The 14,984-nt window shown below is 59.2% G+C and overlaps 1 protein-coding gene across 1 annotated transcript in view; it reads right to left on the reverse strand.

The window, feature by feature from the left end:
* Positions 1-14,161, reverse strand: part of PEPD (peptidase D) — a 114,254-nt gene extending 100,093 nt beyond the window's left edge. Inside the window, exons 1-3 of the mRNA XM_033843973.2 lie at positions 14,094-14,161; positions 5,465-5,648; positions 3,400-3,527 (exon numbers count right to left, since the gene is read on the reverse strand). Coding sequence (XP_033699864.1) covers positions 3,400-3,527; positions 5,465-5,648; positions 14,094-14,110 — 329 coding nt within the window. The 5' untranslated portion in view covers positions 14,111-14,161. The remainder of the gene's footprint in view (positions 1-3,399; positions 3,528-5,464; positions 5,649-14,093) is intronic.
* Between the last annotated feature and the right edge of the window lie 823 nt (positions 14,162-14,984).

A 14,984-nucleotide genomic window follows, 5' to 3' on the forward strand; every position in this document is an offset into this window, starting at 1 on the left:
AGACACCCCAGCAGCCAAAACTGCCATCAGCTGAGGCCGATTCTGACGCAAATGATGGGAAACACTCTCACATCAAAAAGACACCAGGGCTTCCCTGGTGGCGCAGTGGTTGAGAGTCTGCCTGCCGATGCAGGGGACACGGGTTCGTGCCCCGGTCTGGGAAGATCCCACGTGCCGCAGAGCGGCTGGGCCCGTGAGCCACGGCCACTGAGCCTGCGCGTTTGGAGCCTGTGCTCCGCAACGGAAGAGGCCACAACAGTGAGAGGCCCGCGTACCGCAAAAAAAAGAAAAAAAAAGACACCAAACTTTTGTAAGCAAAGACCCCAAATAAAAACAAAATAGAAGCTCCCACACTCCTGTCCCCACAAAGGCCCGGGGTGAGGAACAGGCGGAGCACCAGGCTGCCCACGAGCCCCCGGCGTCTGCAGCCCTGACAACAGGACAGGCTGTTTACACGGAAAGCGGCAGATCTACAGACAGGGGTGTTGTTTCCCTGGATGACTTTGGACTGCAGTGTCTGCCAGATGGATTTTCAAAAGCCATCAGACAGAGACTCAGAAGGAAGCTGGGGAGCTGAAGGTCAAACGTTCAGTCCAGTGGGTCTGGACTGCAAAGGCCAGGTAATCCCATCAGCCTCGCTCCCGCCCTATTGATCATGAGCGTCTGGAAACAGCTACACACATCACATTTGGCTGCTCCCCACCTCCAGCCCCAGACAACCAACCCCTTCCACTGCCCTGTTCCCATCGTGCCTTCTCTCCCAAAGGCTTGGGACGTGGGGACTAGGGGAGGGTCACACCAGAGCAGAGGAAGGGAAAGGCCTGCCGGGGATGGGCACGGAGGGGAGCCAGATCGGCAAGAGACAAGGGGCGAGCTATCTGCTGCAGAGCTGGAACGCCCGTTGGGACCAGCTTGCGTGGTCTGGCCTGCCCAGCGCATACATGGAGCCTTTCCAAGAGGGAGACCCACCTTACAGACCCATTTGTACCCTCCAAGGTCCGTACCAGACAATCAGCTGCCCTGGCAAAGCAGGGACAGACTAAATGAGAACTTTTTAACAGTGGCTCTAAAACCCAGCCGCGGTCAAAGTGCAGAACATCATTCCTGTATTATTGGAGATTATGCTCTAGAACAGCCAACCGATAACAGCTGCTCCCCGACCAATCAGGTCTTGGGTTTTAGACCCTCAAATCGGGACCTCCCTGGTGGTCCAGTGGTTAAGACTCTGCACTTCCACTGCAGGGGGCACGGGTTCCATCCCTGGTCAGGGAACTAAGATCCCACATGCCGTGCAGCTTGGCCAAAACAAAACAAAAACCCTCAAGTCAAGTGCTGTTTGGCTCCCCAGATGATGGCTGTGAGGAGGCAGGGTGAGATTTGCTCAGCTTCCCCCAATGGAGTGTGCAGTCCCCCAGGCAGGGGCCACGCCCTGGAGGATGTCCACCCTGCCCCACGGACAGGCACTCCCTGACTTAGAGTTAGCTCTGCATAAGCAGCGGCAGCAGCAGTCAGAAGAGGGGACGCACTCAGAGCCCCTCCACACCTCCTGACAGAAACTCACCACCGTCCACGCCCACGTCTCACCGTGCTGCATCTCTGACTGCAGCGCTGCTGAGTAGTGGGCATCTCAGCACGCCCTGAGCCAAGAGGCGGGGCCACAGGGAGGCTGAGAGGGCAGCCAGGCCAAAGCCATGGGTGCCGCCCAGGCACAGGAGCCACTGGCAGGACGGGCTGAGGCTATAGCTCTGTGATCACCTCAAGGTGCGGGGAGGGCTCCAGGACAATCTCCTCACGGAGACCAGATCTAAACTCTCACCAGGAAACTCCTCCAGCTACCAGGCTTTGTGACAAATCACCCTGACACGCAGCGGAGTAAAAAAGCATGCGTCACGTCCACGGACTCGGAAGGTCGGTGCTCGGAACAAAGCCCTGAGGGACTGGGGCTTGGAGTCACCCGCTCCAGCGGGCGGTGCTGGCTGTCAGCGGGGCCTCTGGTCCCTCCACGTGGGTGAGTTTGGGTTCCTCACTGAGTGGCGGCTGGGCTTGAGGAGCGAGAACCAGGTGGAAACCATAGCACACTTCACAGTCTAGCCTCAGAGGTCACACGGTGACACGGCCACGTTCACGCATCGAGGCAGTCACCCGGGTCCTGGCTGAGCGCGGGAGGAGGGAAAAGGTTCCAGCTCTCCATAGGGAGTGGCCACAATACTGTGGACGTTACTAGCTGCCTGTCCCCAGCACCCTCGCCGCCCATTTCAGTGTCACAGATGTAACCACTCCACAGTGACCATGATGTGACCATGATGTCACAGATGTAACCGCTCCCCAGTGACCACCACTGTGACCATGATGTCACAGATGTAACCACACCACTGTGACCACAGCCCTGCGATGCCTCACGAGGGCATCACCGCCGTTCCACAGATAAGGCATCGGAGGCCCGACAGTGGCCAGACCCGCTCCCCGGAGAAGCCCGCTGAGCTGTGGGAGCCCTTCCCTGGCCCTCTGCACAGAGCAATGTCCCTGCAGCAGCCGGCTGCCTTATCATTCAAACCAGCCGCAGACCCACCAGCCTACCTGGTACTGAGTATTTTGGGCCCACGAGGCAGCAAAGGCTGCAATGTATACATTAGCCCAGAATAAGCACTCTCCTGGCAGAAACGACACGCTGGAAGGCGGCGAGCATTTGGCAGGATCCTCTGATCACCTCAAGCATCCCCAGTTAAGTACAGCTTCTGCCTCAGTGCCTCTGAGCAGGCAGGAATGGCTTCCGCGAGGGGTGGACGGGGCCAAGGGCCCTGAAGCTGGCAGGCACCACAGATGATGAGGGAGGCAGCCGCTCAGGCTCACCCAGGCCTCTGGCCTCACACTTCTCCCACAGCACGGCCCTAGAGCACGACCCTGTCTCCCAGGTGAGCCAGCTGAGGCAGGGCCTACATCCTGGGGGCCACAGAGCCTAGCCCAGAGGCCGGCAGGCGGGAGGCACACAGTAACGCCCTGCACTGCACGTCAGTGATGGGCTTCAGAGAAGGGCCCCAGGCTGCCCTCCCCACCACACCCAGGGAGGGGCTGCCTCCCAATGACCCAGGCCAAAGCCTCGGGCATCTTAACAAAGCTGGGAATCCGGAATTTCAAGATTAATAATTAATAGTACCTCCGAACAAACGTGACCGTGGTCTGTGTCTCCAGCTCTGACACTCCTTCCCAGCAAAGGGTAACAGGCTCTGGCCCAGAGTAGGCTGTTAGCGGGCCTGCTCACTAACCCTCCCCCTTGCTAATTCTGCCTTCTGCCTCCCACCCCCCGCCGCTTGACACCCACAGCCCAGGCCCTGCACCCACCCCCACCCCAGCCAGCCAGCAGTCAGCAGGCACGGTCACACGCCCCGGGGTGCTCCGTACTTTCCCATCCAGGTGGCATGGCTGGCAGGTAACCTGGGCACGAAGAGCGTCGACATCCCAGTGTCCACGTCCATCGTGCCGTAGCAGCCTGGCTCGGTGACACCGAAGGCCCAGTGAAAGAAGGACTCCTGTGGCGGGAACAAGGACCCAGGTCACCCCGTCAGCAGGACAGCAACGTGAGGTGCAAGGAGAGAGGTGGGGTATCTGACCGAGCGCTTTCCTCCCCGCACCCTGGAGAGTCAGCTCGGGCTCCCTGGCTCTCGGAGCCTGACCCCCAGCCTCACACCACCCTCCACCACAGCACTCTGCCCCCCTGCACCAGCTGCAGGCTGCCGTCCCCTCCTTCCTCCTGGCTGGCTGCTCAGACCCTGCTTCAGGCCCGTGCCCCAGCCCCACCTGCACCCCACCTCACCGGCCACCCGCGTCAGGTCCCAGACAGGGCAGGTTAAGACATGGGTGCCCAGGAGCACCACAGGTTCGTCTCCGCCTTGCCCGCACTCCCCTCCCTCCCCCCACCTCTCTGCTACCCCCACTGCCTGCAGGCAGGCAAGATGCCACCTTGACTTAGACGCCCAGGCCAGGCATCTGCTCAGAAACGGACTCCTCCGTTTAGGACTTCTTCCTTCCTTCTCCCACCCCCGGGGCAGCTGATGACTTCAGTGTTTAGCATTAAACACGGAGCTAAAATAGCGTTACAAAGGTATGAAGCGGAGGAGGCGCTCTTCTAAAATTAATCTTGCATAGCACCAGTAAGAGAGCCAACAGCTGAGTTTAGGAGATCGGTTTTTAAGCCACAGACTATGGAAACCTCAAGAAGCATCAAGACTAGTCCGAGAAAACCTATTTAGACCCGCACGTCTCCAGCAACAGGGACGGCAGGCTTGCAGCTGCAAGAACGGCGTGGCAGAGGGAAGCCCTGCAGGAGGAGGTGCTTTCCACGGAAAACACTGGGCCGTGGCTCCCGGCAGTGGATCTCCGCCCGTGCCCTGCGGGGTGGACGCTGTCCAGCTGCAGAGGCCACGCCTTACCACCCGCTCTCCACACTTAGCTACCCTCTGGTTCCCCTGCCTCCTCCCTGACCCGGATGCTGGACGCCCATGTCCTCTCGGCTCTGCCTGCCCCTGGGGAGTTCCCAGCGCATCAGACCTCCAGTCAGGGCAGCGCAGGGAGGAGAGGAGAGCGCTAGACTTGGGGTCGGGAGATGGGTTCTAAATAATCCCAGCTCCACCTCTAGCAAGTCATTTTCCTCTGAGCCTGTTTCTTCATCTGTAAAGTGGGGCCGGCTCAGGGCCCTCCTGGCTTTCTGGGTGAGCTCCTCTGTCCAGTGTCCTCGTTCTCGTTCCTGGGAACCGAGTGATGCCAGTGATTCTCAGCTGAGGCCACCACATCCAAGCTGGCTTCCTGCAGCTGGGCCACCCCTGCCCCACAGGGTTCCAGAACCTCGAGGAGCCCCTGGACCACTTCCCAGAGGAGGAAACCAAACCCCAGTGAGGGTCACAGGGTCGGCACCGGCCAAGCCGGGACCAATGCCCGGGCTGCCGACTCCTGCTCAGACCCTGCTCACATGCCTCCTCCCAGGACCTCTGCAGCCCCCGTCCTCCTTGCTGTGGCAGAATCTGGCCCCAGGAACTCAGCCCGCCCCATCTGCACCTCTCCCGGGCCAGGGAAGGCTGCCCAGCCCGCCCTCTGAGGTCCAATCCTGTGGATACTACCCCCGAGCCCAGAAAGCCCATCCCAAGCTCCACCAGTCAGAATTCATGCCGGCCTTCAGGGCTCACACCAAATACTGCCTCCTCCACGAAGCCTTGCCTGCTTGCTCTCCCAGGAGCATCGTCTCTCCAGACTCTGACCTGAGAGAGCTGAGGCTGGCTGGCGACAGCCCTGACCCCTACAGAGGGGGCTCCCTGGGGACCTAAGCCTCGGCCTGCTTTCAGAGAGCCTCTTCAGGGTCCCCCAGGGGGCAGAGCTGCCCAGGCCCACCAGGCCTGATGCTGGAGGAGGGCAGACAGCCCACAGCGGGCCTAGTGCACACTCAGAGATGTGGGAGGCTGCCGGCTGGGCTCACCTGGCGGAAGACGACCCCGGTGTCGGTGCAGTAGCGCTGAGTCTCCTCCCCTCCCTGCAGCACCACGACAGAGCCAGCCTGCACCGCCGGGTTCTTTCGCAGACGCTCACACAGGCGCCGCCTGTTCAGGGCAAAGAGCGCCAGCGGCACCTTCAGGGTTTCGTTCCCCAGCCAAAATGAGGGTCTGCAAAGACACAAGCACAGGCCGCCACGCAGGCTTCTGTTAGCATCACCAGGCGCGTCCCCCACCCAGAGGCAGGGCCCCCATTAGCACGTGGCAAGCCGGTCCAAGCTCAGCCTGCCCGTGACCTAGAAACAGCCCCTCACTGGGCCGCCGGAGGACCACGGGGGCTTGTCAACCACACCCTCCCCTCCTGTCCCTGGGCACTGGACCACAAGCGGGGAGGAGAGGCAGCTGGGTCTGTGTGACTGGTAGACGGGTGCAGCTCACGGAAGGAAAGTCTGCAGTGGTGTGCAGACACACCCCCAACCCCCAATTCCAGCCCTCAAGGAGCTTCCCATCCACGCGAGATCTGGCCCAGACGACACTGGATCCCTGCCCATGTGTCTGCAGGCCGCCATCCTCTCTGCAAGTCACAGACCCAGCAGCCTGGCCTGTTCCTCACCTGAGCCGGGACACCCACCTGTCCCCAACACATACACAACACACACACACACGCCCAGGGCATGCAGCACCAGGCCCTAAGCTGAGCCAGGCTCGCAGGTGCCACACGAGCAAGGAGGAAGCACAACACGGTGCACCCGGAGCGGCAGCCCTCGGGGTGCTGGCCCTGAGGACGGCGGGCAGCAGGCACTGAAGGCCAGACGGAGCCAGGCCTGGCACAGCAGGCGGGTGTCCCTCCTCACGCCCACACTGGCTTCCCTTTTCACTGAGAAAACACCCCCTATCCTCCTAGCACCCACTCTCCAGACCCCTCCTCCTTGGGCCCCTCTAGACAGCTGCTCCCACCCGAGGCTGCCCCTCCACCTGGGCATGGCCTGCCCCACCCCTCGCCTTTCTCCCCACCCCCGCCCCCCAAGTTGCTCCAGCATCAATTTTCCCCTCTCAGGACCATTCTCTGCATCCAGACATACAGGACCCTCACCCGGCTTGAAAATAAATAGATAAAAGCACTCCCCTTGACCCCCGTGCTCGCCAGCCGTCTGTTTCTCTCTCCCTTTGCAATAAATATGCTCTGAAGAGTCACCCAGCCCATCCCCGTGTCCTGGCCGCCCGTGCTCTCCTCAATCCACGCCAGCAGACCTTGGCCCACCCCCTCCTGCACTACAGCCCCTGCCAGGCCACAATGGCCCCGTGCTCCTGAATCTGCAGGTGGCTTCCCAGTCCTCAGGGGGCCTCGGTGCCCAGGACACTGGAGGCCACGCTCTCTGCTGAAACCCGGCCCCGCACCGGCCCCTCCGGGACCCCCTCCGTCCTCAGCTCACCTCCAAGCTGGAGCCCAGACCATGTGGCTCATCCCCATCTCCCACCCGGACAACTGCAGGATCTCTTAGCTGCTCCCGGCCCCAGCCTCTGCCACAGCCTGGTCTGCACCCACCCAGAGGGACCCTTGAAAAGTGGCAATCCCAGCAGGCATTACCCTGCTCAACCCCTCCCCGCCTTCTACTGCCCTTACAACATGGTGCAGACTTACTCCCAGCCACAGGCGCTGAGGGGAGCCGCACAGGCATCCCACCCTTCCCTGACCTGCGAGGACGCTCCCACTGGGGGCCTCCACTGCTGCTGTTCCCTGTGAGGAATGCTCTCTCCCAGGGCCTACCAGGCTCACATTCTTGCTTTACCCAGGCCTCTGGAGAAATGCTCCCCCTTCCCGGGAGCTTTTCCGATAACCCCATCCAAACCTATCCGCTACTCTCTTCCCGCCTCTCTAGAACCAGCATCGCTGCCGAACAGTATATATTCACTTGCTTGTTGTCTCCCCGGGTAAAGTGTAAGCTCTGTGAGGGCAGGGACCTTGCCTCCTTCCTGGCACCTAAAATAGTGCCATGTGAATGACTAAACAAAGGAAGGAAGTGCAGTCGTAGCAAGCGGGCCGGGGGCCAGCAGTCAGGCAGTGGGTGTGACGTGTGTTCGAGGGAGGCCCTGCAGGCTCTCTGGCCCGCAGGCAGCAGGCATGGAGGTCCAAGAGGGGAGGGACAGCCCAGAGCTGCTGCAAGGGAGGGGGCTCTGCCTGGGGCTGCAGTGAGAGTTGGGCAGATGGCACCTGCCCTCACGGCCCCGGGGCACCTCCCACACTCACCTGGCCATGGGACCCTCAGAGGAAGGTGACACCTCCTGCACGTCTTGGCTCCAATGGTACTTTCTCAGGATGGCTTTCCCTGGCTTCCCTCTCTAACCTTGCATCTCTCTCCCCGGCCTGTCCCCCCACTTAGCCCTGGGCCAGCCTTCCCCCACTCGTGTCTCCAAATCCACTCTCCCACTCTGTCCAGGCCTGGCCCACGAGGACCTCGTTAGCTCCAGGAGGATTTGGTGACTGGGAGGCAGAGCAAGAGGCTGGAGAGTGGGAAGAGATGGCGGAGGACAGAGAATCCATTCCCGGCTCCCTCCCTGGGGAAACCTGGAGCTACAAAGGCCGCTCATTCTCCCCCCGCCCAGCCTGCCCACGGCTGTGTAAGCCCACCCTGCATTACACTCTCTTCAGTCACCCCTCGGACTGAGGCTCGTCCAAGTCCCTGCTGAAAGGACGCGTTCACTGTCCGACATAAATGTGTCCTGGTGCTTGCTGGTGAGGTCCGCCTCTGTCCACTAGAATGGAAAGCCCATGAACAGAGAGATCTGGGTCTGCTCTGGTCCCTGCCGCCCCGTGCTAGCACTGTGTTTAGCACACAGCAAGTACTCAATAAATATCTGCTGAGTGAACAACTGTCACAAGGTGCGGCCACCCACAGAGCTGTGCGAAGTTGCCACATCAGCCCCAGAGGGGCAGGAAGCAGAACCCTTGGGCCGGCCTGGCCAGGAAGGGTGGAGGGGTCTTGCCCACCCCGCACATGCTGACAGGACTATAGCCTCCCTGCTGTCCCCCTTCCCGGGCATGGGCCCCACTCACCCTCCTGGGCGGGTGGACACAAGAAGCCAGGGCTTCCTCTAAGCCGTGCCACTTGCTTGCCACGCTCAGCCACAAGGATGAAAGGACAGAGGTGACAGCTCACAAACACGCCAGCGCCCCAGCTGGCCGTGCTATCAGGAACTGAAAGTGCAGCCACCAGCACCCGTGCACAGAGTCCCCCAAGCTCCCTCCCATTCTTTCCCCTCACTCAGCAAAGCCCATGGAGAGGCTGGGCTCAGGGAAGAGCCTCGTCTCTACAGACTCCCAGCGGCCCAGAGTGAACAGCACCAAGGCACTGCTGCAGATGGCCTCGGCCAAAGGTGCCTAGACCCATGCAGACTCAACAGCACAACTGCCTGAAAGTGCCCAGCCTCGGCCGGCGGCCTGCACAGCCCCACCCACCTCATCCCCCCCACCACCCCCATGCCTCACGCCCCACACACCTTCTTCCTTAAACACACCAGCTACCGGGTCCACCTGGACTGCCACCACGTCCCCACCTGGAAGGCTCTCAGAAGGGCTGGGCTTTGTCTTATCCAGAACCTTCTGAGAGACCTGAATTCCTCAGGGCACCCAGACAGGACCTTTGTGGCCCAAGGGCCAAGCAGCCCAGGTCAAGACAGGAAATTCAATACGCTCCCCCCTCCTGTGAGCATGAGCTGCTCCTGCAAAATCTACAACACTATCTAGTCGTCCATGGGCTCAGCCGGAACAGAGGAAGGCAGCCTGGCCAGAGCCCCCAGGCACGCCGACGGCTGCAGTCATTCATCACGGCAGGGTACCCCAGAATCAAGGTTTATAGAGACATGCCCTTTGATTTCTCATGACATAAACCAACCCCTCAGAGAGAATGCTGGGCCCAGAGCCATCGCAGGTGGCTTCGCCCTGCAAGTTCAGCAAAAGCAGCACCCATAAAACATCCCCAACTGGTTTCTGCTGGAGCTTTTGCTAACTGGCACCCGGAATCTAAAAGGCAAAAGCCAGGTCGTCCCCGAGTCCAAGTATAAATAAGGCACTTTACTGCAGGCAGCCAAGGGCACAGGCAACGCCCGGGGAAGACCGCAGGGGCTGGCAGACGAGGGCTCCAGGGTATCAAAGAGACACACAGAACAAGCTCCAGCCCCCAGGGGCCAGCCCACCCCCTGCCAACTGCTAGAGCCCAGGACACGGCCAGTGACCAGCCCCCACGGGAGGTGTGATACCACTGCTCCAAAACTCTCCCGTCCCCCAGATCAGCACTGAGTCAGCCCCTCCTTTGACCTCAATGGCCACCTGCAGGGTTCTCACCCAAGGGATTCATGCATAGTGTTCAGGGAGTCCACCTACTTGGATGGGAAAAAAAATTATATCTTTAGTTTTTCTAACCTCACCTTTAAATTAACATTTTCTTCAATTATTAATGTAAGCAACAAACCACAACAGTCTCGGCAGTGTGTGAATCTGCCACCAACAGAAATCCGAGGTATTTTCATGTCACCTTACTGATGTCACAGTACCTCAAAATACCACTTTTACTCATCACTACTTCAACACTGAGGTGGTTCTTAGACCTGCTGCTTTTATTACTTAATGTATAAAGCAGCATATACTACTATACCACAAATTTATTTCTTAACATCTTTATAACTGTATTTCCATATAATTGGTTTTCCCTGTAATCCTCTGTATTTTATTTCGTCACGCTGAGAGTCATGTAAAGGTCTCACGGATGCCCATGGGGTCCACAGCACAGACAAGGACAAGATCCCTGCACTAGGATGGGACACCACTTCTGGATGGGGCCATGCTGCTAAGCTTCCGGCAAGAGAGGCCAGTCAAGGACCGCCTGCTTCCTTGGCCATAGCCTCCAGCTCAGGCCAGGCACCGAGCCCACCGAGCCCTCCGGCTGCCTGTCAGCAGGGCCAGACCACTCACCCTGGCTGCAGGGGCCTCACGGCAGCTGGTCAGCATCTCCCACCCTGCCTACCTTTCTCCTGAGGAGGGTCGGGGGGCTAAGCACACACAGGGACCTGTGTGGAGTCAGACCAGGCCTGGGGAAGGGCATGGGAAGGCAAAGGGGCACTCGGTGGCCAGCCTGCCTCCCACAGACCCACCCCTCCCCCCAGCCCCCAAGGTCAACCCAATGCGTCTTCTCCAAGAGCACCAGGTTCATATCAGGGTGGGGACGGGCTCTGATCCAGAACCTGGCTCCTCCAGATACTTGCCCTCCAGAAATGCTGACTCCAGCGTGAACTATGACCCCACAGGCACACACCCAGGGCAGCTCACCTGCTGCTTATCACCGGGCAAAAGCCCTCTGGGCAGCAGCTCCCTGAGCGTCACTCAGTTAAAGAATTAAAGATACTCCTTCAGAGATATGGGGATATATGTTTATGTAGAGCTGATTCACTTTGTTATACAGCAGAAACTAACACACCATTGTAAAGCAGTTATACTCCAATAAAGGTGTTTTTTAAAAAAAAAAAAAGATACTCCTTCACCCTATTCAGAGTTCTGTTCCCACTCCCACCCACAGCTCCCTTCGTCAATCACTGAGGGCTCCGTGCAAAGCAGGATGGCATGTCGGACTAGTAAAGTAAATCCTCCTCTTATTCATTAGGCACCGTGTCACCTAGCACCAATCACTGGGCGGCCACAGGGCCCTGGAGACACAAACTGAACTGGTCCCTGGGCTCCAAGGATGCCGGAGAGACATGAAGGGGAGCAACCTCTCACCCAACCGTGATGGGCAGGAGTGCAGATGAAGAAGAGCATCCTCCTGCCAGTGGGAAAAACTGGGATTCTCTGGAATATTGAGCAGGAAGCCTTGACTGGAGGTCAGGAGGGAGGAGGGTCAGGAAAGGCTTCTAGGAGGAGGAACCATCTGAGCTGAATCTGCAAGTATGTGAACAATATGTCAGAGGATGAGGACTCTCCAGGGCCAGCCGGTGAGTGGGCAAAGGGAGGTGGAGAAAGGAAAAAGCCATGTGGGGGAGCCGATGCAGCAGGTCTGGCAACAGCAGAGAAGTCTCATCTCTGTCCATGGGAAGCTCGAGGCATGACTCAAGGAGAAGGCAGGGCTCCCTCCCACCAAGTGATATTGGATTAGGGGAGGGGCTGGAGACGACCTCACGGCAGACTCTCTGGGGGCTGTGGGACCCTCTGTCTCAAACTTGAAGTCCCTGCCCAGGCTGGCAGGACAGAGCAGGATCAGCCCTTAAACACCCCCCAGAAGAGCTTCTGAAGTTTCTAGTTGAATCTGAGATACCAGCTTAGGGCTTCCACTACTCCCCCCATCACGTGGAGCACACTCCAAGCACCCAGGCCTCCCTGGGCCCAGGGTCTAGAAGGACTCTCCAGGCAACCAAATCCAACTCCTGGGGAGCCTGTGGCTGTGACTTGACGGTATGGTGCCTCATTATGCCTGACACTCTCATCTGTCCTGTGTATGCAGCTGGGCACCGAGCTTTGCTGGAAACACACTGGCAGCCTCTTCCACTTAAAGAATCTGCTGGGCTCTAAGTGTCCAGCAGGGTAACCCATACCAGCCTGGCACGGCTCTTGCCAAGCAGATCCTGCCAATCTCTGGAAGCTGCCTGCACCTGTCAGGTCTCCCTTCCGATTACACACCTCTCCAAGGCCTCTGTCACTCAGTTTTCCTGCTCCATGGCCCAGAGAATCAGTTTTGCTATAAGCGCCCTCCTTCCAGGATTCAGCCAGCTCTAGACTCACCGCCCATCCAATCACCAGCCTGGCTCCCTGTCTCTCCAGGAGAGCAGCAGACCTCAAGCCAGCATGGAGCCCTGAATCCAAATGCAGCCCCTGGAACTCCCTGTGACCACCTGGTGGCCCAGATATAGGGGTAACTGACCCACATCTGGGCACTGGCCTACACCTACTGCTCACTCTGCTCTTTAAGACAGGGTCACAGCGTTTCCCTGGTGGCGCAGTGGTTGAGAGTCCACCTGCCGATGCAGGGGACACGGGTTCGTGCCCCGGTCCGGGAAGATCCCACATGCCGCGGAGCGGCTAGGCCCGTGAGCCGTGGCCACTGAGCCTGCGCGTCCGGAGCCTGTGCTCCGCAATTGGAGAGGCCACAACAGTGAAAGGCCCGCATATCGCAAAAAAAAAAACAAAACAAGACAGGGTCACAGGCTGGGTTCAAGGATCTGGCCCTAGATTCCTTGACACTCATCTGGGACTTTGCAAGCATAGCTCTCTGCCTCAGGGGTGCTCAAGGACTAGCACAAATATCATCCAGGGAGTGAAGCCTACCCACACTCTCCTCTGAGCTCAGAATCCATGCCCGTCAATGGCACACACCAAGACTAGAGGCATGACACCTACTCCAGTGGCCCATGAACACGTAAGGGTAGGCCCAGTACTGTTCCTGGAATACAGCAGGTGCCTATTAAGTGCTTGATTTGCATGTCCTAAGCTCTCCCAACCTTGGAGTTGGGGGCCAACTGAGGGGGCCATTTTCTGTTGCCACTCTCCCTACCTTCCAAAAAGAGAGATGCATTTAGTCCCAGTCCCCCCATTCTGATCTCATTTCCAGCCTGGCATCTGGGGCACTGCCCTCTCTCTACCACTCCCCTTCCCAGCCCCCAGCATCTCCAGGCCCAAATGCCGCCCCCATAATTGGCCCTTGCCCTGAACTCATATATAGCCCAGGGGATAGTCTTCTCAAAAGCAGATCTGAGCAGATTAAAAACCCTTGGAAGTTTCCAGTCCCTTAGGACAAAGTCCGGAAAAGCCAGCTGGGACACTGCCCTCCAGCACAGGGACACGCTCCACTGTCCCCCGTCCCCAGAACACTCTGAACTCTCAACCTTTGTTCAGATGTTCCTTCATCAGGGACACTCCCCAACGCTTCAGTGAGCCCACCTGTCCACATCTCCTGCCACTAGGACCATTCAGCATTCTTTCATTCATCAGAATTTATGAAGCATCTACTACGTGCAAGACAGGTACTAACAATGTCCAGGAGCACACGAGACAAAGGCCCTGACCTCACACTTTATAAATGGAGAGAAGACAAGAAACGAGTTGTTTCTTTTTTTGTTGTTATGTACTATATAATTTACCAGGTGGTGATAAGAGTAGGATAGGTGCTTAGGGAAGTCTTCTCTGAGAAGTTCCATCTGGCCCTGAAGGAAGAGGAGAAGTGCCCCGCTAGGGAGGGGATTCCACGCCCATCTCAAACGCTGCCTCCTCCCGAGGGCCCCCAGGTCCCCAGCGCCCTGGCAACGCAGTTTTCCCATCTGAGGGTCGTGACCGTGAATGTGCGCGTGGACCCCACCTCGGCCGCACAGTGGGGACTCCACACGCGCGGGTGGGGCCTGAACGCCACTGCGGCCCCGAGGGAAGTGGGCAGTGGCCAGGGAGCTGACTCGGACGCGCAGCCAGACGCCCCGCGCTGGACGCCCAACCCGCGCGAAGAAGCGCGCTGCCCGCGGCCACACTGCACGCCCGGCGGGGACGCGGCCCTGCAACGGGGCTCTCAGCCACTGTCCAGCCGGGAGGCCCAAGCCCCCGCTCCGCGCCGCCATGCAAGGGCCGGGGACAGCAACAGCACTCACCCGGTGGCCGCCGCCATGCTTGCCCAGCTCCAGCGTCACGTGAAGTGAGGCGTCAGCTGAGCCCCACCAGGTCCCACTTCGCGGGGCGGGGCCTGGGCGGGGCCAGGAGCCATTGCCCCGCCTCCTCTAGTGAAAAGGCTCCGCAGGACCCGGAGGGGCGGAGCCCTGAAGGAGGAGATGAATCTATCTACTCGCCGGCCCCCGGCTGCAGGCGAGGGGCGGGGCTCGGGTGGAGGCAGAGGCCTTTCCAGAATAGGAGGGAACTTCCCGGCGCAGTGGATACCTTGATTCTGACCCTGACCTGGCGTCCCAGCCTGCCCAGGGGAAGGACACCTTGGGAGAGGGAGCCTCTGACCCAGTCAAGGGACGGGGCAGAGGTGACAGCTGTTGTTTAAGAAGGGAAATGGCTGGAGCAAAGCCCAGGGCAATTGGAATAAACTAAAAGTTCAGTGTCCAGGAGGGGGGTGTGGGAGTGAGAGGTGCAGCCTCAGAGGTAAGCAAGGGTCAGATCTTGCACCGCCTTGAATATGGGGATGGGGAGTTAGGTCTGTTGGGCCCTTTCCAAGCTCCTTCAACTGCAGAATGGAGAAGGACCTGGGGACAGGGAGGCCAGTGAGGAGGGCTGGGGAGAAGTGGGCACAGGGAGGGCACAGTTCAGAAGAACTGTGGGCATCCCCCTCTGCCCTGCTGGGTACTCTTGTTGGGTGCAGTGTCCTCCAGAAGGCTGGGGAGTGGGACAGGAAGGGTGGTGGTAAGTAGATGTTCCAGGGGAGCTCCCTGTGTTGCCGGTGCCTTAGAATAATAGTAATACTAACAGGTACGGGGCACTCAGTGTGCCCCAGTGCTTTACAAATGTCAGTTCACTGAATCCTCACAATAGCCCTGTGAGGT

This window comes from Tursiops truncatus, chromosome 19 (assembly GCF_011762595.2).
Source record: "Tursiops truncatus isolate mTurTru1 chromosome 19, mTurTru1.mat.Y, whole genome shotgun sequence".
Classification (NCBI taxonomy): Eukaryota; Metazoa; Chordata; class Mammalia; order Artiodactyla; family Delphinidae; genus Tursiops; species Tursiops truncatus.